Genomic DNA, 23242 nt, shown 5'->3' on the forward strand with positions numbered 1-23242 from the left:
ATGTTTGATGTATTTGATACCGTCCACTAATTCCACTCCAGCCATTACCAGGAGCCAGTCCTCCCCAATTAAGGTGCAACCAACCTCCTGTGCTATCTGTATATACCTTATATAATCTATCCGGTTAGATATAATGATTGGAAATCATTACTAGTGTGAGGCAGAAGGACTGCTTCACATAATATACTATACTGACTATGTTATCGTATACCTAATAGTGACTTACCTGTGTCAAAGTTGTCAATCCACATCACAGTAAACTAGCCATGCAAACAACATGCTGGGATGCCATGCACGTGGCAGAGAAGTCATTAACGATAGAGATGGTAGTGTAACTTCCTAAAAACATGAGAGATCTCTTTCTTCTGTGAAAGAAAACTTATTTTATAAGGATATTCTTAGAATGTGTGAGCGTGTGTGAGAGCATGCGCGTGTGTGTGTGTGTGTGTGTGTGTGTGTATGCAAGTGTTGGTGGGTGGTAATGTCTAAGAGTGTGTTTTGACACAGAGACTATGGAGACAGAATGTAGAGACAGAGATGACTCTTCAGACAGGGATGAGAAAAGCACATGATCACCACTTTCTCTTTCTTTCACCTCAGGGATAGACAGAACACCCGTTATCTGTTCTCTACTAGTTGGGGGAGAAGAGAGGGTTTGTTGTATTGGATAAGGGGGCAAAAAGGGAGAGGGAATCCAGTCCCCAATTCAAATAAAAAAATCCTTTCAACAAAAAAAAACAAAACAGGAAATATTTTATTTTACTTTCCATTTCAAAGCACAAAAAAAATGTGGTTTTCATCACCCCAAACCTTAATAGAAAATTCCTTCACTAATCCTAAAATCCTTAAAACCTAATCAATCTGGACCAATCGAATCTCGAATGATACTAGGTATAATCTTATTATCATGTCTTTATCACATTGTGATTGGTACAAAGTCTATCAATAAATGCAAGAAATAGGCCTGCTATCTAAGATACTTGGGTTGTGGGGTATCGAAGAGGGATAACAAGGTTAACAAATAACTAAGATAAGGATTCTTACTTTGTTAATTAAGAAAACACTATTGACTACTCACCTAGTGGTCCATGCATCGTCTTTGAGACTAAGAACAACTATGATAGGATCTTTAAAACCTGTGGAATGAAGATCTGCGGAGGAATACTAACTACTTGGCCATCCTTTTGATTTCAGCTAATATATCTTGGGCCTGCATACGGTATGTACACAAAGATGGTGTTAAATAATAAGATGGATGACTTGAAGACATTTACTGTAAGGCATGAGCTGGACTGTCTACACAACACATCACATTACCGTAAGGCTGGACACATTGACACCGAGAGACGGAGTACAATACAACATAGCATTACAGAACAGCCGCACTGCAAAGCAATACGCAGGCGGTTTGTAAAAACAATACAAACACAACTCACGGAATATATGAATAATAATAAATAATAAAACATCTACGTTGCACGTTGCCACTTCATACAGTAATTAAAACCACCCCCAAAAATGTGTTGTTGGTTAGAACAGGCATCGGTTATTGTGTGGTGTCTGTGTCATCCAAAGAGGAACGAAGTTGCCCATAGTCACTGACCTTAGGTCAGTTTTGAGTGTTTGGATGACTAAGGGCAACTTCTACCTGCAGTGCATTTGTCTGACTCGCTGGTGCAGTGGCTAGACAGAATATCCTACAGAATTAGTAACAGTGCCCCAGGTAGCCCTGGAGGCCAGTCCCTGCCCGTCCCCACCTCCAAAGTCAGACTGCCTCTTAGCTGCCCTCTCCAGTGCCAGGGCGGTCTTCCGGGTCCTGGCTAGGACCTCCTCCAGCTGCCCTCGGAGTGCCTGAACAGAATCCAGTTCGGTGTGCAGAGCTCGGGTCTTCTCTGAGCTGCTGAGAGAGGGGCAATGACACCACACACACACACAAACGTCCTCAAACACTGATTGTGGTATTAACAGTTGTTACTAGCCTACTACTGTACGCAGCAATGTGTACTGACACTAGCTTACACTGTCCACAAATGTGTGTATTTGTAGGCACCCATGTGTGTGTATTTGTAGATGTGTTTATTATTGGCCTCAGTGAAGGCCTCTGTGGCCACCTCCTACCTGTTTCCTCTGGCCTGGATGTGGCTCAGACTCTGGTACAGCCTCTTCTCTGCCCTCAGAGCATCGTTCAGCCTGTGGTACTCACTGGCCAACTGCTCCAATACACTCTGACAGAGAGGTTGGGAAAAGGAAAGGGGGAAATATTATAAACACACACTCCACTCAGTAGGCACCAGACCTAACAGAACTAACAAGGACAATGTTGTAGACAATAAAGAACTTTGGTGGAGAGGGATACCTGGTGGTCAGTGTTGGAGGGCTCCCTGGCTACTACTCCTGGGGCCAGGATCTTAAACCTATCCCCCTGCTTCTGGGCCTGCTCTTGGGCCTGAGCTAGATCTGAACGCAGGACTGAAATCTCCAGCTGAGCCCCCTTCTCCTTCTTCCTGACCAGCTGCAGCTCCTCCCGAATGGCCTGTACCTCTTCTGCCCCCTCTGGTGTGGAGAGCTCCATGCTCTCCTCCTGGCTCTGCATCAGACTCTGGGTGGGGAGGAGTAGGACAGTTAGTGTGTGTGTGTGTGTGTGTGTGTGTGTGTGTGTGTGTGTGTGTGTGTGGTCAACCAGTGTCCCAGAATTCACCTGGATAAAAGCCTCTTTCTCCTTCAGCAGGTTCTGCAGTCGCTCTGCCTCTCCCATTCTCTCCTTCCGGAGCTCACCCATCTCCCGTTCCTGTGACGACAGCTGCCTGCGCAGCTCCTGAAGCTGGCCCGTCCGCTCGCCAATCACTTGAGAGAGCCTATCAGAGCAGTCCTAAGAGAGGAGGTCGGAGGGAGAAAAGAGAGATTCTGAAATCGACTGTCAATGTATATGTTACATCCAGTCTATCACAAATGTTTCCATTTCTATAATAGACTATTGGATTTTTCTTAGTGATGTTGGGCTGAGTACACTGTACAGCTGACATAAGCTCATCATTCATATTCTCAGAGATAGGTCCTAGATCAGGGGTGTGTGTGTGTGTGTGTGTGTGTGTGTGTGTGTGTGTGTGTGTGGTACCTGTATGTACAGGTCCTTAGTGCTGATGGTGCTGAGCAGATCCTGGACCTGTGCTTGGTGTTCGTGGCTCTGGCGGCTGCGGTCTGACAGCAGTTCCTGAAACAGTTTCTCCTTCAGCGCGAGGCGAGCCTTCAGCTCCTCCACCACCCCACTGGGGCCTGCCTGGACCTTAGCCAGGAGGGCTGCCGTGAGGTCCTACACACACATAGGAGAAAACAAAACAAACACACACACACACACACACGTCAGTATATCTGTCGTTTTTGGAGGGGTCAGATATAAGAGCAGGTTTTTCCTCATTGGACTAGTTTGAGGTTGTTAAAGCACTGCAAGTCATTAATATCAGCCAACAATGAAAAACTTCAACACTGGAGAGAAACTACTGGTTACAAGAACAAACAGAATGCAAACTGGTGGCACAGCCAGTCCTCACTAGTGTGACCTATCTGAGCTGTTGACCTCGTTTAGCGCGCGCATGTTTTGCGTATGTGTTTGTGCGTGTGTGTGTTTCTGTGTGTTTACCTGTGTCTCCTGGCTGCGTGTCTGCAGGGCAGTCTGTAGCTGGCTGATGAGCGTGTCTCTCTCTCTCAGAGTGCACTTCTCTCTCTCCTCACTCTGCTGCTGGAGCCACTGCAGGTTCCTGTGGGCTTCTGCTGTCTGCTCCACGTCCAGCTCCTTACCCCGCACCAACGCATCCAGACTCTATACAAACACACAGTCTAAACATGTCAATGTATATAGATGTACCGTGTGTGAGAGTGGGTGTATCCTCGTGGTTGCTCGAGGTATCGTCCTTTAGTGCGTGCGTTTGTACCGTGATGGTCTCCTCGTTGTTGGACAGTATACAGCGCAGTCTCTCCAGGTCTCGCTCCTTCTCTCGAAGGGCCAGCTGTAGTTTCCTCACCTGCTCCTCCCTCTCTTCCAGACCACTGAACTTCTCATCTATAGACCGCTGGACAGAGAAAGAGAACATCAATCATTATTATTAGTGTCTATCTATCCATCCATCCATCCTTCCATCCTTCCATCCATCCATCCTTCCATCCTTTCATCCTTTCATCCATCCTTCCATTCATCCATCCATCCATCCTTTCATCCTTTCATCCATCCATCCTTTCATCCTTTCATCCATCCATCCATCCTTCTATCCATCCATCCAGCCATCCTTCCTTCCTTCCTTCCTTCCTTCCTTCCTTCCTTCCTTCCTTCCTTCCTTCCTTCCTTCCTTCCTTCCTTCCTTCCTTCCTTCCTTCCATCCATCCATCCTTTCATCCATCCATCCTTTCATCCATCCATCCTTCCATCCATCCATCCATCCAGTAAGAGTAAGTGTCCTTACCTCCAATGCTCTGTCCCTGTCTCTGATGCGTTCTCTCAGTTTGTCCAGCAGAGCATCTCTGGGTTTGGAGCTGTCTGCTGATTCCAGGAGTTCAGAGTACTCCTACAAAGGGTGAGGGAGATAGGGTCAGTGTGTATGTGTGTGTGTGTTCATGTGTGGGGGGAGGGGGGGGGGGGGTTATGTCTCTCACCTGTAGCTGCCTCTCCTTGTCCTGAAGGGAGTGTTTGAGCTGGGTGATGTTCTTGTCTCTCTCCTGAACTTCTGTGCGTCTCTCCGCCTTACTCTCCTCCAGCTGAGCCTCTTTAGTCCGCAGCTCAAAGCCAGACTGAGCAAGGGCACTGCGCAAGTCCTACAGTGGGACAGAGGATAGGTTACACACACCACCTACATCATTACTACAGGGGTCCACACCAACACATCCACACACAGAGCACACACACACGCACCTGGTTGTGTTTGTCGGTGACCTCCCTGTGCTGCAGTGCCTCCTTTAGGTCAGAGTGGAGTCTGTCTTTAGCTCTGCTCAGGTCCTCAGCCTGTCTCTGGCTCTGTCTCTGGGCTCTCTGACTGGCTTCCAGCTCCAGACCCAGGGTGAACAGAGAGCTCTGTAACCCCACCAACTCACCCTGAAGCTGGGATAAACTCGCACCCTCACTGCCCCCCTCTGGATCCTGGGAGAGAGGACCAAACAATCAAATCCATTGGGGTTAGACTAGTCATGAAGAAAGGGCGTCTCCGTCCGTCCGTCCGTCCGTCCAATCAATCAATCAATCAATCAATCAATCAATCAATCAATCAATCAATCAATCAATCAATCGTCTTGTCTTGTCTGGTCTGGTCTGGTCTGGTCTGGTCTGTCTGTCTGTCTGTCTGTCTGTCTGTCTGTCTGTCTGTCTGTCTGTTGGGTTATTACAGCCTTTTATTAACTGGTATGCTGCTGAGTGCTTGTCTGGGGTGTGTGAGGTCTCACCTCAGTGTGTGTGATCTGGTTGCGGTGGGCCATCTCTCTCAGCTTACACAGTGTGGCGTTCTGCCCCTCAATTAGCTGGTACAGCTCCACGGCCTGAAGATGACATAGGGAATATTCTGCAAATCACTACTGAGTGTGTACTCAAATGTAATCCCCTGGCTGCGTCTCAGAACAGTTATGGTCCCGCAATGTCGCCTCAGTGTAGACCACACATACCTCGTTATCCTTGGTACTGACAGAATCGGTCAGGCATTGGATGGTGCGCTCCTGGCTCTGAGCTCCCTGGCGGATGGAACGCAGTTCACACTCCATCTCAATGAGCTTCTCCTGCAACTTCTGGAGCGGGAGGGAGGAGGGAAACAGAGAGAGAGAAAGGGAGAGAGAGAGAGGATGAGTAAGTAGAGAGAGAGAGAGAGAGACAAAGGGACAAGAAAGTGTGTGTGTGTGTGTTTGTGTGTATGGTATGCGTTTGATGTATAGATGGGTAATGTCTCTCTGTAGCCGTACCGCGTTGTTGGCTTCGCTCTCCTGGCTCTTGGCCTGCAGGGACTGGACCTGCTGCTGGGCCTTATGCAGCTCACTGACACACTGACCTGCAGCACACTCATACTGGTTCAACTGGCTCTGCTGCTCCTCGATCAGAGTCTGGAACACACACACAAAGACAGGGGTTAACACACACACATTGCAGTCCACGTTTACCGAATCCCGCTTCGCTCACAAATGAATACTATGGGAGAGATAGAGACAATAGTTTGGCACAGTATTGATATCCAACCGCTCTAGCCACATCTGTATAAGGAAAAGGGACAATGCACTGAGCTGGGCTGTTGGTGACTGTACTTTCCAAAGCAAATGCTCTGTTCACCCATGTTTCTATGCTGCTAAAAGCAGATCCATCCTGCGGATATTCTCTCCCTGTGTATGTTAAGTGCTCTGCGGTGCCCCTAACGTAACTTACGTAACCAGTGTGTCACCATCTCCCTTACAGCACTCACATCCTATATTTATATTTATAACACACACACACATGTACGTAATATAAATCTGTTAAATCCCTGTTAGAATGGGAACACAGGCTAGATGTATGTGGTGGTATGTGGATTGATCTTCTTATACTGTAATACATACAGTAGAGGTCCAAAGAGCTACAGTACAGACTATAGATACCTACAGGTCCAAGCCAAAAACATACCACATGGCCATAGTCCAGGCCATTTGAGTAGCAGGGAGAGATACTGCACATGCCATAGAAATAGACTGACTTTGAATTAGAAAGTAAATTCTAGTAATTATATGCCTATGGTGAAAGCTGTAATATAATGACATCCACTAGCCTGGTCTGACATTGCACGGTACTATCAGGGTTTGCTGCCCCCGAGGCGTATTGCTGCTGTGAAAATAGGCCAATAGTGGTGCCACTCCATGTCCCCACATGCGCTAACCTAGTTTAGTGAACAGGGCTGGGGCTGGCTGAGGCCTGAAATCCCATTCACATTAAGGAATGCTCCTAAATCAGACACAGGCACTGCCTGCATCTCTGTCACAGTCTATTATCTACTGAGGCTCACAGAGGAGCTAGAGTCAATATGATTGGAATTTGAGAGCTACATAGAGCTACTGTACCAAAGCACCCAATGAACCTTCATTTTATTCCAAAGGACGCTTACATATCTTCTGTACACCATGTTTGCTCTTCATTTCATCGACCTTGGTTAGACTGCAAGGCAGCATGACATGAGACGGCCTACTCTTTGTTTGCAGCAATACATTGAGCTTTAAGTAGAGAGATACAGCTTTAAGAGTCCGAGACTTGATTATGGAAAGAGAACATGGATTTGTCAACACAGTTCTCACCACTCAGCAGATGAAACTTGATTATGGAAAGAGAACCTGGATTTGTCAACACAGTTCTCACCACTCAGCAGACGAAACTTGATTATGGAAAGAGAACCTGGATTTATCAACACAGTTCTCACCATTTCTGTAGCAGCCCCAAGGCAAATACCTGCTATTTGCAAGCAAGAAATTATTTGAGGATATACACTGAGTATAGAAAACAGTACGACATCCAGGTGAAAGTTATGATCCCTTATTGATGTCACTTGTTAAAGCCACTTCAAATCAGTTTAGATGAAGGGGAGGAGACAGGTTAAAGGAGGACTGCGCAACTCAATATTAGGAAGGCGTTCCTAATGTTTGGTATACTGTAGATAGATCATACACAGTACCTCAGGTTCTACAGATGTAGGATCTTAATTTGATCACACTGTTGTGACAAATGTAAAACATGTATTGTATTCAAGGTTTATAAAGGCTTCTGAAGTTAGTCATTTCCAGTTTGGAAGATTTCAGACTTGATTTTCCCTTTCGAAAAATGTATTCACCTCTACAAAGGTTTCCATAAATTATAATAATTCACATTTCCTGTTGCTGCAGGATTCTTTTCCTGCTGTAGCAAACTGGCTCAAATGAAGTACCTCTGTTCTGTGAAGATGGCAATATCATTCTAGGTTTGTTAATGTGCCTCTGTGGTTGGCCAACCATGACAGCTCCACTCTCTGAGCGCACACTCACTCATTAGTATGACTGACTGGCCTGAGGGCTCTACATGAGAATCCCTCACTGCTTTTAACACACAGACACACAAACAAAACACACATCTGAAGGATTGTAATGATGTGCATTTTAGGCATGTAGACATCTGAGTCACACAATGATCTCACAGACACAGATGCACCCGCATACATACACACATTGATTCAAGTGCTACGGAGCACACATCCTCTGTGCATCCTCTCTGGAGGGAGAGGGGGGGGAGGGGGGGGGGGGGGGGGTAAGGAGAGGTTAAAGTGATGTAGATGGACAGCTGGATTATCCAGCTAATTCGCCCGGAGTGTGGTGAGATCACAGAATGTTCTCACGGTTGGGAGCACTACACTGTCTGCTGAATTCACAGATAACTAACTAACCTTCTGGAATAGTCTCCATATTCTGAGATGTGTATATCTGTAGATGATTAAAATATGCTACAAAAAGGTTTGTAGCAAAATAAGGTATCCTATTGAAATAAATAAAAAACTCCTTGGATTTCAGTTACTGTTCCAGTAGCTAAAAAGTGGGAACTACAGACCAGAGGTGAACCAATGGCCAGAGCTGACTGAGGAGCTGCAGTGTTATACCTGGTGGGGGCGTGGGGGAGGACACTCATGATACAGATCCTCCCACAGCTCCTCCATCTCAGCCAGGTCCAGACCCCCATCTATCCCTCCATCCAGCCTGATCAGAGGGGCCTCCAGGTCGGGCACATGGACATGAATCTCCCCGTCTCCATTCAGACCTCCATACAGCAACCCCAAGGCCGGCTCATGGAAGCTCAGTCTGGAGCCTCGCCTGCTGGGGCTCTGTCTGTTGAGTACAGGCAGTCTGCTTCCCTTGGGGCTCTGGACTGGCCGGTACACACAGTTCTGGACCAGGCAGAGGGCCAGTGAGAGGCGGGAGGCTGACCTCAGTGGAGTCACCAGGTGGTGCTCCTCGGAGAGGGAGTCGGAGAACCGATCATCCAGGGGGTCCTGGGGATACTCTAGCCCCTCGTGCCCATCTTGGATTGCAGACAGCTGGGTAGATTCTCCGGTTATGTCCAGGGAGTCTACAGAGGGGCTGGAGCTGGCTCGGCCCACCAGGGTAGGGTCGCTGTCCGAAGCCCGGGGCGTAGGGTTGGACCCAGGGATCAGTGTGAGCGAGGAGGGGGTCCCCTCTGGATCTTTCTCCCCTCCTCTTCCTCCTCCACTTGCACGTCCTCCTCCAATCATGCTGACCAAATACCTCGTCGATGGGTCACAGGAAATACTCCGTGCCAACTTCCTGGGTACTTTACACACAGCCTCGTAGTCTGAGTCCGCCACTCGCCACGCCGTGCACCCTCGGCACTTCCTGGGTGAAGGCGTGACAGTCCCACAGCGCTGTGACCCCACAGCAGTCACCTCTGGCGCAGGCCCTGCGCATTGTGGGGGATGCCTATGATGATGATGATTATGACCCCCGAACTCTAACCCCTCCTCAGCCCAGGACTCATACAGAGAGTACACCAAGTCCTCCTGGAGCAGAGCACAGTACTTAGCATGGGTCAGACCGGACATGTCCACCATACCATCCCCCTGTACCCTTCCTCCCCCTCCTCCCCCTCCTCCCGTATCCCCAGGCCCAGTAACGGCCCCTGCAGAACCGCCTCCATCCTCCCTGTTGGTCTTCAGGTAGAGGCCACCGATGAGGCCCCGTAGCCTGTGTTTCTCCTGGAGCAGCCTCTGCAGCCGTTCAATGGACAGGGCCTCCACCCGGGCAATCACCGTGTCAAACCTATACATGCGCTCCAGTATGAAGGCACACTTGGAGCAGGCGAACTCGCCGCGGCCGTCGCGGATCAGCTCTCGCCCCAGGGCGTGGGACAGGAGCACCTGCAGGTTGAGTTTGGAGGCGGGGTGGAAGATCCATCGCCGTTGGTTACCGCAGAGCTCCCTCGCGCAGATACGACACGCCTCCTTCATTCTGATGTCCAGCATTCCACACGCACACAGTCAAGACGGAGGTCATTCACCTGAGCTTGGTGTTTTGTGTGAAGACTTTAGTCTAATGCCGAAAACACCTTTATTTTGTATGATAAACCTTTGTATTAAACTTCCATTTTCCTGAAGAAGAATGAATGGCGCTCCCATATCCCCAGAGTTCTTCCACTGACGTCACCTCGGACGCTCCTTGGTGGGGTTGAGGTCCCGGTTGCCGTTAAGTGTTGTATAAATAATAAATAACATTTGATTGATGGAGTTGAATGAGATGATGCGATGCTGTTATTAGCTCCAGTATGACTGCTCATCCATCAACATCTGTGTATTAAATCATTTATTAAGATGTAAATGTTGGCATATTGTATGTAACAGTCCTCTTATCTGCTTCTCTCTCTTCAGAAGAGATGCAAAACAAATAGCAACCACGTGGTTTCAGACAAATATATACCACTAAAATTCAATATAAACAACAGATAGAGAGTCATTGGAGAAACTCAAATATTGTTACTGGTAGCCTGCAAAGGAAAAGCAGACAGCAGCAAGCAAGAGATGCTCACAAAATCCAATCCTCTAGATAGAATGCCTTTTTCCCCTCTTCACATTCTGCCAGAGTTGCTGTTTCCATAGGAGTATAAAGACGTTGGATGGATTCTAATAGCATATTGCTTCTTAGAGCAGCAGATGGCAGACAGCAAGTCGTCCAGTATCCTTGGTCACCGATTCTGTTGCATTCCGTAATGGAAATTCTGATGCAATGACTTAAATCCGAAAGGGAAATATAAAGTAATTCTAGTGTTATATTCCCTAAATACACACGAGCCTTTCCTCCTTTCGCTCCCGGTTGTTTCATTTCGCGTTTCCCGACACAAGAAAAACACGCGTACGTTCCGCTGCATCACTTGGTTTGGCTGTCATGGGAGGCTCCCGCTGTCAGGTTGATCATCACCGGTAGACTACCACCGTATCCCTTTAACCAAACACCGTCACTGCAGAGAAGTGACACACCAAAACAATTATTTCGGTAGCGGCAATCAGGTCCTCCGCAATCCCTTGACAATCATTCATGATGTATTATATCAACGGTGAAGATGGCGCGCTTCAGCCCAGCGGTATAGTAGATCCTTTTGGCAGATAATGATGTGGCAACGTTGTAGCACTGGCAAGAACGGCTGCAGCGGCGGAGCGCACCATTTCACGCATTAGGGGTGCTAAAATATCTGATCGTCTATATCAAGATATTAAAAAGTAGTCCTATATGACATGATAATACCGGTTCTACTGTCATATAATAAGAAGTTCATTTAAAGCTACAATTCGGTCAATTTTGTCAATGTTGAATAAAATATTTTGATAATCTACAAAATGTCCCCCGGGGTGCCATTAGTTATTTTGGTCCAGTCTACACTAATACTACTGTATTCGCTTTAGTGAGCAGGTGAAATGCCTACTACCATTTAGTAGCATATAAGTGACATTAGTGTTTGCGTAAACTCTTACACCATGTAAAGCAGTACATATATTTTATATAATAATAAAAAATAATAACATTATTTTCTCTAAATTTGGTCATAATAACCACCAGATTAGGGCTCCCGAGTGACGCAGTGGTCTAAGGTACTGCATCTCAGTGTAAAAGGCGTCACTACAGTCCCTGGTTCGAATCCAGGCTGAATCTGGTCGTGATTGGGAGTCCCATAGTGCGGTGCACAATTGGCCCAGTGTCGTAAGGCCATCATTGTAAATATGAATTTGTTCTTAACTGACTTGCCTAGTTAAATAAAGGTTAAAAAAAATATATATGTAATTGGGCTTTTATGGGGGCAATATCAATTTCTTATTAAAAAATAAACTATTTCATTTTTACCCCCTTTTTCTCCCAATTTCGTGATTACGATCTTGTCTCATCACTGCAACTCCCCAAAGGGCTCGGGAGACGCGAAGGTCAAGTCATGTGTCCTCCAAAACATGACTCACCAAATCGAGCTTTTTAACAACCGCTCATTTAACCCGGAAACCAGCTGCACCAATGTGTTGGAGGAAACACTGTTCAACTGATGACCGAAGTCAGCCTGCAGGCCCACCACAAGGAGTCGCTAGAGTACGATGAGCTCAGTAAAGCCCCCTCAGCCAAACCCGGACGGCGCCGCCCTATGGGACTCCCGGTCACAGCCGCTATTGGGCTCAAACCCCAGGCTCTAGTGACGTCACAACACTGCAATGAAGTGCCTTATACCGCTGCCCCACTCGGAGCGCTGTTTGGCGGGTCATGTTTCGGAGGATGCATGACTCGACCTTCGCCTCTCCCGAGCCCGTTGGGGAGTTGCAGCGATGAGACAAGATTGAAATTGGGAAAACGGGGTAAAATATACACAGGAAAAAAAAGATAATGGCACACACAGTCAGCCAGCCAGAGAGTTGGACTTCAGTATAATTTTCAGTGAACGGGTAGAGCAGGCTCCATAACCTTTCTATCCTTGTGTTTCTAGCCTCTTCTATATGCAAATAAGATTTCCTAAATAGACTTACAAGTAAAGGCCATTAATGCATTTCAAAGCAGAGGGGAGACATTTTACATAGATTTTCCTATTGTCAAAACATATCAGGAAAATGCTTCCATAATAGTGAAGGTGGTCACTCTAGCTCGATCATTAATAATGATTATGGGAAGAAAACCATAAAGTCCAGATCTGTCATGTATTACATAATTGTATGAGTGGGATATAACCGTAGTGGGTGGCTAGCAGTGTTAGTTACACAACAGATCAGAACAGATGGCCTGGCCACGGCTCTCACAGCTCCGGATGTTGCTAAGTGCTGCAATAAAGTGCTTCTATTCTAGTCATTCTTGCCTGACTGACCACATACCCTGACCAGGGACAAATCTGGACCCTAGTTATAGCACATGGCCATCAAGACACGTGGTGAAGAAAAATGATTGGATATTGTATTGTATTATATTCTAGAACTGTATATCCCAGGAGGACCAGGCTCCAATGCCTTCAAACAGGCATCTAATATACAGATGACTACATTAAGCTATCCATCACAACTAGCCATAAGGCAGAGAGGAACCATGCTGTAAAGCAGAGAGCGAAAAACCATGACACAGTAGGACAAGGGGGCCATAAAACAGGTTACTACGACTACAAATGCTACAAGGAGAGAACAAAGAGAGAGGCATTTGTGGTGCAGTGTGCACAAGCCCCGGTGGACGGCTGACCGCTATTGTAGCAGGTGCTGTGAATGAAGGGATGTAGAGTGAGTGATATGTTGAAATGAAGGTAAACCGGTTTTGATGTTTTGATTGAAATGAATGATTGCATTTTTGGCAACATGAGGGATGCTGCCGCATATCAATCATATAAACTCACTCACTGACAAGGGCAAACCATTGACATCAAAACATCCCATTGGCTACACCATGAGAACGCAACATTTCAAATATGGTTTGGCTGTGTGAATAAATTAGCTGCACAAAACTACATTATGCTTTAAGCTCAATGGAATCTGCAGTGACAGTGTATCCCTGATGGTGTACAGACAGACAGTCATGCACTCACACTGTGACTTCACTTATCAGCTTTGGTCGACAAAATAACGTGTCGCCTCAAATCAGAATTTTACATGGCTAGAGATGACTATTAGGCCCAGGTCTCCCTTGGAAAAATGAATTGTGTTATCCACAAAGGGACACCTGTGTTATATAAAGCCAAGAGTAAGATATGAATCACAACAACAACAACCTGGGATTGTGCTCATACTTACTATGCTTCATTTTCAAACCCATGTAGGCTTCAGTGCTTTGCTATACGATAGTGCATGAAGAGGCAGCCATTTTCCCTAAGGGCAGAGCTGACCTTATGTCCTGGTTCAGCTCCTCACCAGTGCCTAATTATGAGTGGCTTTAAATTATAGTTTGAGAGTGGTTGGGGGTCCTTGATTAAGCTTGTTGAGGATTTGAGATTTAAAATGAGGACTGCTTAAGTACGAAGAATCTTCTTCGGTAGAGTCCACTGCTAAATCAGAGTTGGTCCAAACTCCTCTTTAAGCATAGACCGCAATCAAGCTAGAGAGAGCTGGAAATAACAAATCACAAACCAAAAAAAACAACACTTTTCTCTCCTCTTCTTGAGAACAACATCAAATGAGTTCATTTATTTTATTTTGTGTCCTAGCATAAATAGCATCAGCTGCCTCTGTCCTTTCCCTACAGCCCATCACAGTACATTTATTTCACCACATTTCTCTCTCCTGACATTTTGATTGACCTCATTAGCCGTGGTGTCTGGGGAACCAATTAGAAGCTAGGTGTTAGTGTCTGTCTTAGACAACACAACTTGATATCTGCGTGTGTGTCATTGTTAGCACCAGAAGGCCAACATGACCTATTGACAACCTTGCTGAAACACAAGCCACTTAAATGCACACAAACACACATGCTTGCACGCACACTCACTCAAAGTACATGGATTTTTACAGTGGGGGAGTGCCAAGATGGAGGTTCTGTGGCTTCAAAACAGCACCCCCAGTCAGTCATCTAGTGTATATATAAATTATTGATTCAGAAGCTTACAAGTGCACACAGACACCTTTCTGTCTTGTATACAGTTGTGTACAGACGATTGAGTTCATATATAGAACACGTTGACAGACAGGTGAAAACAAATTCTACCTCACTATAAGGCGGAACTACAGGCCAGAATATAATGATGTTTAGGTCATTTGCTGTGAGGTGTTGTGACACTTCTTTACACTTGAAATAACGTTAGATTTCTTTTCACTTGACACACAGTACCACACAATACCTATTTCATTTCTATCACCTAGCTCCAACTCCAGTCAACACACACTCATAAGCCTGTTATGCTGCTATCTGTGTAATTTGAGAGCCCCTCCTCTCAGAACATGACTGATGAGACTGGAGAATGTGTGTTGTCTGTTCATAAATACATCTTCACATCATTTGTTTATCACAGACTGAAATAACCCAGGTCCCCCTCCCTTTGGGCCGACAGCTCCCAACACAATACACAGGGATTAACAGCCATAGAGACATCAACGCAGACGGATCTGGTAATGCTTTATTACTCAGGTCTAGCAGTTGCTCTTTACCCACAACGCATGTGGTTATCATCTAACAATGGCTACTTTACTTTCCATGAATTCAATCAACTGCTCTTTACCCACAACGCATGTGGTTATCATCTAACAATGGCTACTTTACTTTCCATGAATTCAATCAACTGCTCTTTACCCACAACGCATGTGGTTATCATCTAACAATGGCTACTTTACTTTCAATGAATTCAATCAACTGCTCTTTACCCACAACGCATGTGGTTATCATCTAACAATGGCTACTTTACTTTCCATGAATTCAATCAACTGCTCTTTACCCACAACGCATGTGGTTATCATCTAACAATGGCTACTTTACTTTCCATGAATTCAATCAACTGCTCTTTACCCACAACGCATGTGGTTATCATCTAACAATGGCTACTTTACTTTCCATGAATTCAATCAACTGCTCTTTACCCACAACGCATGTGGTTATCATCTAACAATGGCTACTTTACTTTCCATGAATTCAATCAACTGCTCTTTACCCACAACACATGTGGTTATCATCTAACAATGGCTACTTTACTTTCCATGAATTCAATCAACTGCTCTTTACCCACAACGCATGTGGTTATCATCTAAAAATGTCTACTTTACTTTCCATGAATTCAATCAACTGCTCTTTACCCACAACGCATGTGGTTATCATCTAACAATGGCTACTTTACTTTCAATGAATTCAATCAACTGCTCTTTACCCACAACGCATGTGGTTATCATCTAACAATGGCTACTTTACTTTCAATGAATTCAATCAACTGCTCTTTACCCACAACGCATGTGGTTATCATCTAACAATGGCTACTTTACTTTCCATGAATTCAATCAATTGCAAGGAAACAAATACTTTAGTGGGTTAGTTGATTTTCATGTACTTTTCTTTAGATGGTGACTACATATTCTGTAGTGGATGTTACCTTAATTGGTGTGCCTGTCTGTCTGCTATGCATTTGTTATCCAGTAGAGGGCCTGCTCTCACCAACAGAGTGGGATCTGGTGCAGGCCTAACACCTCAAAGTGCGCACTCTTTATTTAACTTAATAAAGAACTCAAAGCTGCGATATTAAGTGTGTTTCTGTGCTCACTTCAGGATTCACTCACCTGCATCTCCTGCTCAATGCGCAGCCTCTCCCTGCCCAGCTCTTCCTGGTAGAACTGTAGGAGAAACAGCCGGGTTAGAAAATTAGGCGTGTGTGTGTATGTGCGTTGTGTTTGAGTGATGGTGATATCTGTCCGACAGAGGGTAATATCTCACTCTCACTAACGAAGTACAACAGCTGTAGTGGTGAATTGATCATTCAGAGAGTAGCAACACTACCTATCCCTGCCTGCTACCACAACAACACAACACATCACACAACACAACAGACAGATTGAACAGAACCAGATGCATGGGTTACAGTAGATATAAATGAAATGAATTGATCATTCAGAGAGTAGCAACACTACCCCTCCCTGCCTGCTACCACAACAACACAACACATCACACAACACAACAGACAGATTGAACAGAACCAGCTGCATGGGTTACAGTAGATATAAATTAAATGAATTGATCATTCAGAGAGTAGCAACACTACCCCTCCCTGCCTGCTACCACAACAACACAACACATCACACAACACAACAGACAAATTGAACAGAACCAGCTGCATGGGTTACAGTAGATATAAATGAAGTGAACTGATTCTGAACCAGATTAAAGCATTACGTTTTACTTCTACATCTTATGACAACTCCATCAACAATGACAAATGGGTGTCTGACTCCTAAATCAAGACAATGTTCGATTTTGACAACTGAAAGGATATAGAAAAATAAGTCATATTTTTATTGGGTAAATACCTTTAGTAACCTTTAGTGGACTGAAGTAGGCTTGAACACAAATAGGCTTGAACACAAATAGGCTTGAACACAAATAGGCTTGAACACAAATAGGCTTGAACACAAATAGGCTTGAACACAAATAGGCTTGAACACAAATAGGCTTGAACACACGAATAGGCTTGAACACAAATAGGCTTGAACACAAATAGGCTTGAACACACAAATAGGCATGTCGCTATGTGCTTTTTGACAGGGGTGTTTATGTGTGTGTTGCGCTGTGTTAGCTATAGGTGTGTTTCCACATAATAGACAGACGTGTTTGCGTGTGTGGGGACAGGGGAGATATGACGAAGAGGAGGGGAGGTATGGGAGAAGAATGGGTATGGGTGATTATTTGTATGATTATGAATCATTTTTTGTCCTTTTATTTATTCAGGGAACTGAGAACAGGGTCTCATTCACAACGGTGCCCTGAGTACATCAATGTTCAGAATCAAGAAAAAGGAACCAAATAAAACAAGATCAACAACAAAAGGTTACAATAATACAATTTCAACAAATAGACCATTACAATCATTCAAAACAACTTCAATCCTCAATGAATTCATGTAACACCAGAGCTGTAAACAGGCCTAGTAGCACCAGGGAATCAAAATGAAAGGTTATTCCATAAACTGGGGACACTAAAACTAAAGGTCAGAGTCAACCCGTCATTCTGCCCCACTTGTTTTGAGCCCCACCGGTTTAGCTAAAAAAATGAATCAAATAAAAATGATAATATATAATAATATAACAATCAACAACAAAAAAGGAAAAGCTCCGCTGTCGGGACAGCTTTATGTCGGCCCTAACAGTTTGTGGGCAACGTTTGTCACCAGTATAGTGCAATTCGTGTATTGTTTAGTGTTTTGTAGTGACTTTGCTGGAATGCATATTAAAAAATTGGTTGATTTTGCCCCACCCAGGATTAACATGCTAAAAATCACCACTGGGTGAGGTATCCCAGAAACCCTGTGAATTAAGCTATGCACCTGTTATTATAGGTCTACAGGAACTCAATCAGTCAAATACATACAATACATAAAATAACCCAATGCAGCCCCGACACAGGCAATTTTCACATAATAGGGATCCTACGTACCTCCGCATCGCTCTCTTTCTGCAGCAGGGAGGAGGAGAGGTCCTCTACCTCTCCCTCCAGCTCTCCCACCCTCAGTGTCAGAACACTCTTCTGTCCACTCAGCTCAGTGATCATAGCCTCCTTACAGCGCAGAGCACTGGTCAGCTCCTCGATCACCCTACAGGAGGGGAAGGACAGAGGGGTCCATGCCATAGACACGGTGGGCAAAGTTTGACTTCCTCAATAAGTGTGAAGGTGTGGATTGCAACTTTTAGGTCACTGGTTCAAATGTGTCTCGAATGAGCAGGTACTTGTGTTTACCTGTCTCTGTAGGTGTGTGATGCGGGGTGGTGAGACTGGGTCTGGAGGTTCTCCTCCTCTTGGCTGTCCTCCATATCCTCCAAGAGGGGCTGGGGGCTCGACCCAGTCAGGGAGGCCATCCTGTCAACCTCACCTCGCGCTAGCTGGGCCTCCTGGAGGAAACACATGAAAAGGTCTGGGTGTCCGTCTGTATATTTGAAAGCTGATCTAATAATCGAACAACTCATTTCATCTCAACAAATAAGGCAACCATTGTTGGAACAGTTTAATTATGTGTGTGTGTGTACCTCCTGCAGGAGTTGTATCTTGGTCTCCAGCAACTCCTGCATGTGGTCGATCTCCTGCTTTCTCTCCTCACATCGTCTCTGCAGCTCTGCCTCATTGTGACTGGACAGGCTCTCTGCTGTCGTCCTTTAAGAAGAGAGGAAGAAATGAGGGAGCATTGTGATTGGTCAGGGTGTCTTCTGTTGTCCTATCACAGAAATGAAACAAGAGGCAACATCTATCAATAACTACCAACAGTCATCCACTGTGCACGTGCATACACACTGGTGTTGCTTGTTATTGTGCCATCGGTGCCGGGCGGTGACGTCCGACCTGGGACGTTTTAGGTTTGTAGTGTGGTCAGGTCAGGACTAAGACAGGATATGAAGTCATTTGAATTCTCCCTGCTATAGCTCATGTGATACCCTACACCTCCGAGCTACGCGTAGAGACCAGTCACACACCCAGGGTGTAACATTTTATTGAGTTAACTTGTAGTTCTGTGTGAGCGCAACAAAAACATCACGCAGACCAAGGCTGGAATCCAGTCGAACGTGACGTAGCTATCATTATCAACTAGCTCTCACAGTCTCACGTCAGAATTAGATGTTCATCCATGTTTCAAACTTCTCCCATACGTTACATTTCAAAGTGTTTAAAGGCTAAGTTTAGACATTAACTCTGAATTTTTAAGGTTAGGGCTAAGTTTAGGCATTAACTCTTATAATCTTAAGGGCAGGCATTAAATAGTTAAGGTAAGGTTAAGGTTTGAATTTTTTTTAATCTCAAAATCCAACTTTTTATCACTGAAATTGAACATGCAACCTTTAGCACCAGAGGTGGTTGCCTCCACCAATCTGCAATGTCCCAAACCTACCTGAAGGTAACCGTGCTCACTGTTGCCCCCTAGTGGCCAGTTTCCATCTCCTGATATCCTCAGACATGGATGGATGTCGAATACTGACTTGTATCACGGGGGACCTGACTGATCATTATGCAGAGTCTTTGTTTACAAATTACTGCCCCCCCCCACCACACACATTTGGGCCATACTTGCGAACATAAGCAACCGTTGAGTTAAATGGGTTCTTCCAGCTCAAAATGCGTATCAAACGATTCAAATTGTGGATGTACTTGCATGTGACAGAACGCTAAATTGTAGCTTGGCCCATCAGATAACATGGCACACTTTAGCCCTATGCCATCTTCGACAGGTGGCCCTGATTATATCATGGCACAAGTGCATCAGCCAATCAAATGTTGAAGTAGTTGGACATGTTCCAACACTTGTTCATGGACATACTGTATCTAACAGCACATTCTTTGACTGACTGATCAAATTGCTCTCTGTATGAAGTGCCTAGTCCTAATTGTCGCAGATTGTGGGTTTGAGTCTCACATGAGATTCCCCTAATTGAAATGTTTATTTACATGCATTGTGTAATAGAGTGCTGAAAAAGGATGCCAACAGCTTGAAAACAAAGATTATTAATGAATTGAACGAGCTACCTCTTTCTTCAGCCTTGCACACAAACACTGCTATTGCCTAATAATCATATTGCATAGGCTATATTACATGGACGTCACCAGCTACAATTTAGCGTTCTGTCACATGCAAGTACATCATTGCTTTTCATTGGCTGATACGCATTTTGAGCTGGAGAACCTATTTAACTTTAAATGTGTATGTGCGTGTGTGTGTGTGCATGTCTTTAAGTATCTGTTTCACTGAGTCACTCAACGACGCCATCCCAGAATTCCTGCTGTGCATCCCAAAATGGCACCATCCCGTCTGCTCTGTATGTATACTCTATTCCTCCTGTCCTCTCATCCTCTGTTTTTAACCCGGACCATCTGACTATAGCAGACGGCAGCTCAGATAACTAGGATTATTTTCAACCAGACTGTGTAATGCTACTGTCTGTCTGCATCGACTGGCTGTTACAGTCTAACTGGTGGCAGTTAGGAGAAGATTAGTCCTTTAATAACTCAACTAGATATTTATATTATGACAATGAACTCAACACACACTCCCCCACACGCATGAATATATTCACAGCACACACACACACACACACGCACGCACACACGCTCACACACACACACACACACACACACACACACACACACACACACACACACAAGCGCTTTTACATTGTAGAAATGCCCTTACACAAAGGCCCTTGCATACACTACGCTTGACATACAGTCCAGACCGTCACTGGATTACCCAGACTGAACTGAACTCAAAAACAACAAACTCAGAACAAGTGTTCTGTCCAGCTCTTGATGACTCCATGTGGGGTAATAATGACTCAGCTATTCTGATCTCCACATTAATACAGTAATGTAATGCTGATTAGCAGCCACGTGAGCAGAAAGACAGGGGGAACACAATGTACCCATCACACCAGCTGTGGAGCTGGCAGTGATTAGGAGCTAGCATGCTAAAGGGTCCCCTCCGTCAGCAACATATTTACTACTGAGACCCCCCCCCCCCCCCCCCATCTCCAACACATGCCCCCTCTGATCTCAAGCTTTGGACTCTAGGCTGGAGGCACGAGCCAGCAGAGTGGACCTTTAATCTCATAGCAATCTGATGAATACACAGAATATGTCCATCAAATTAATTCCGCTTCAGGGGGGGTATGAAATTCAAAGCCTAGCGGCAACAGCAGGGGGTGAGGGGTTAGGGTTGACGTGCCAGGTATTGCCTTTCATATCCCGTCTGCACGCCAAGATATCAGCATTGCCCTTTTGTAGCTGGCGAGTGTGCGATCCCATTGGGTTGGACACCAGGAGTGCATGTGTGTGTGTGTGTGTGTACGCTCCTGTGTGTGTGTGTGTCCTGTCCTCTTTCCCCCCACCAGCTGTGGAAACATGATCTGTGGTGTTATCTCTAAAAGATTGTACCCTGTGAGGACTCCCTACAGATCACTGGTCTATGCCTACAGTTTTAGGCTGCTATTGGCTTGTTAGCCAGCTATAACACCATTTTAGTGAGAAACAGCCTTGTTAAGGCCCATCAAAGACTAACACTCACCAGGGTGTTTAACCCGTCCATAATCACTTGGGCAAATTGTATTTCTGAATACGAGCGAAGCATGTCACATTTAGTCCTGTCGGTCTTTGGAAAACATTGAGATAATTCTCGAAGGGCATTTCAGGAAGGATAAAAGGACAGTATTATCTGGGTGGATACAGTATGTAGCATTGGTGATGTCATTGCTAGGCAATTAAGGCCATTCACAGTGCATGGTTACAATCTGTTGGTTGGCGGTCAGTCTACCTCACATTTAAATTTGAAGCCAGTGTAAGAAGTGTGAGATATTCAGATTAGATGACTACAGTCGGTCAACAGTCAGTCTGGATGTGTCGTGCTGTACTTACAGAGCCTTCTCATGAAGGTCTTGTTTCTCCTGCACCTCCTGCTTCAAGCTCTCCACTTCTACCTTCAACTCGATGTTCTGGAATAGAGGTGGGATGGAACATGGAATGATTGCTTATTGTACAAGAATGATGTATGACAGGAGACATGACATTGTATTATCCTCCTCCTGGCCCACATCAAAACGATTCATCTCCAAAGATAACGAATATCAAATAGACATTTTAAAACAAGTCAATGAAGTCATAGAAACTCAAAGAAGTACAGACACAACTAGCACTGTAAAACACAGGAGGAGCATTGCAGTCTCACATCAGCTATACACAGTGACCGATACAGAACCATAATCACAGTGGCTATATCCAGGAAAGCCGAAGTTCCAACAGCTGGGCCTAAATTTGTTTGACTCTTATGTGGATGATGATAAAAATATTTGTTGATCTGATGTCATTTTTTACACCTTTATTTAACTAGGCAAGTCAGTTAAAAACAAATGTTTATTTTCAATGATGGCCTAGGAACAGTGGGTTAACTGCCTTGTTCAGGGGCAGAATGACAGATTTTTACCTTGTTAGCTCTGGGATTTGATCTTGCAACTGTTTGGTTACTAGTCCAGTGCTCTAACCACTAGGCTACCTGCCACCCTGCAGGGAAAAAAGGAGTGGCTAATAAGTCTGGCTGCACATCTCACTGGCTGACTTACTGCAAAATAAGAAATTATGTGACTAAACTCAACAAAAAGAAGAAGAAACGGTTATATGAAGCCAAGATCAATGACATAAAGAATGATAAAAAACTTTATAGTACTTTAAATTAAATTATGGGCAGAAACACAAATTGTATGGACTGTAGATGGACTAAAGTATGGACTGTAGATGGACTGCGGTATGGAATGTAGATGGACTGAGGTATGGACTGTAGATGGACCAACGTATGAACTGTAGATGGACTGCGGTATGGACTGTAGATGGACTGTGGTATGGACTGTAGATGGACTAACGTATGGACTGTAGATGGACTGTGGTATGGACTGTAGATGGACTAATGTATGGACTGTAGATGGACTGTGGTATGGACTGTAGATGGACTAACGTATGGACTGTAGATGGACTGCTGTATGGACTGTAGATGGACTGTAGATGGACTGCTGTATGGACTGTAGATGGACTGCTGTATAGACTGTAGATGGACTGCGGTATGGACTGTAGAAGG

General features: G+C 45.1%; 1 protein-coding gene across 1 annotated transcript in view; it reads right to left on the reverse strand.

Annotated features, from left to right (window-relative positions):
* Window positions 1-23242, reverse strand: part of LOC110509196 (myomegalin) — a 71999-nt gene that overhangs the window by 23871 nt on the left and 24886 nt on the right. The window contains exons 2-20 of the mRNA XM_036967072.1: window positions 22033-22109; window positions 18666-18789; window positions 18379-18530; window positions 18079-18235; window positions 16212-16265; window positions 8607-9998; window positions 5932-6069; window positions 5641-5760; window positions 5425-5517; window positions 4901-5125; window positions 4645-4803; window positions 4455-4556; window positions 3930-4067; window positions 3638-3817; window positions 3116-3310; window positions 2699-2869; window positions 2357-2599; window positions 2119-2225; window positions 1758-1900 (exon numbers count right to left, since the gene is read on the reverse strand). Coding sequence (XP_036822967.1) covers window positions 1758-1900; window positions 2119-2225; window positions 2357-2599; window positions 2699-2869; window positions 3116-3310; window positions 3638-3817; window positions 3930-4067; window positions 4455-4556; window positions 4645-4803; window positions 4901-5125; window positions 5425-5517; window positions 5641-5760; window positions 5932-6069; window positions 8607-9998; window positions 16212-16265; window positions 18079-18235; window positions 18379-18530; window positions 18666-18789; window positions 22033-22109 — 3970 coding nt within the window. The remainder of the gene's footprint in view (window positions 1-1757; window positions 1901-2118; window positions 2226-2356; window positions 2600-2698; window positions 2870-3115; window positions 3311-3637; window positions 3818-3929; window positions 4068-4454; window positions 4557-4644; window positions 4804-4900; window positions 5126-5424; window positions 5518-5640; window positions 5761-5931; window positions 6070-8606; window positions 9999-16211; window positions 16266-18078; window positions 18236-18378; window positions 18531-18665; window positions 18790-22032; window positions 22110-23242) is intronic.

The sequence above is a fragment of the Oncorhynchus mykiss genome, chromosome 28 (assembly GCF_013265735.2).
Source record: "Oncorhynchus mykiss isolate Arlee chromosome 28, USDA_OmykA_1.1, whole genome shotgun sequence".
Taxonomy (NCBI): Eukaryota; Metazoa; Chordata; class Actinopteri; order Salmoniformes; family Salmonidae; genus Oncorhynchus; species Oncorhynchus mykiss.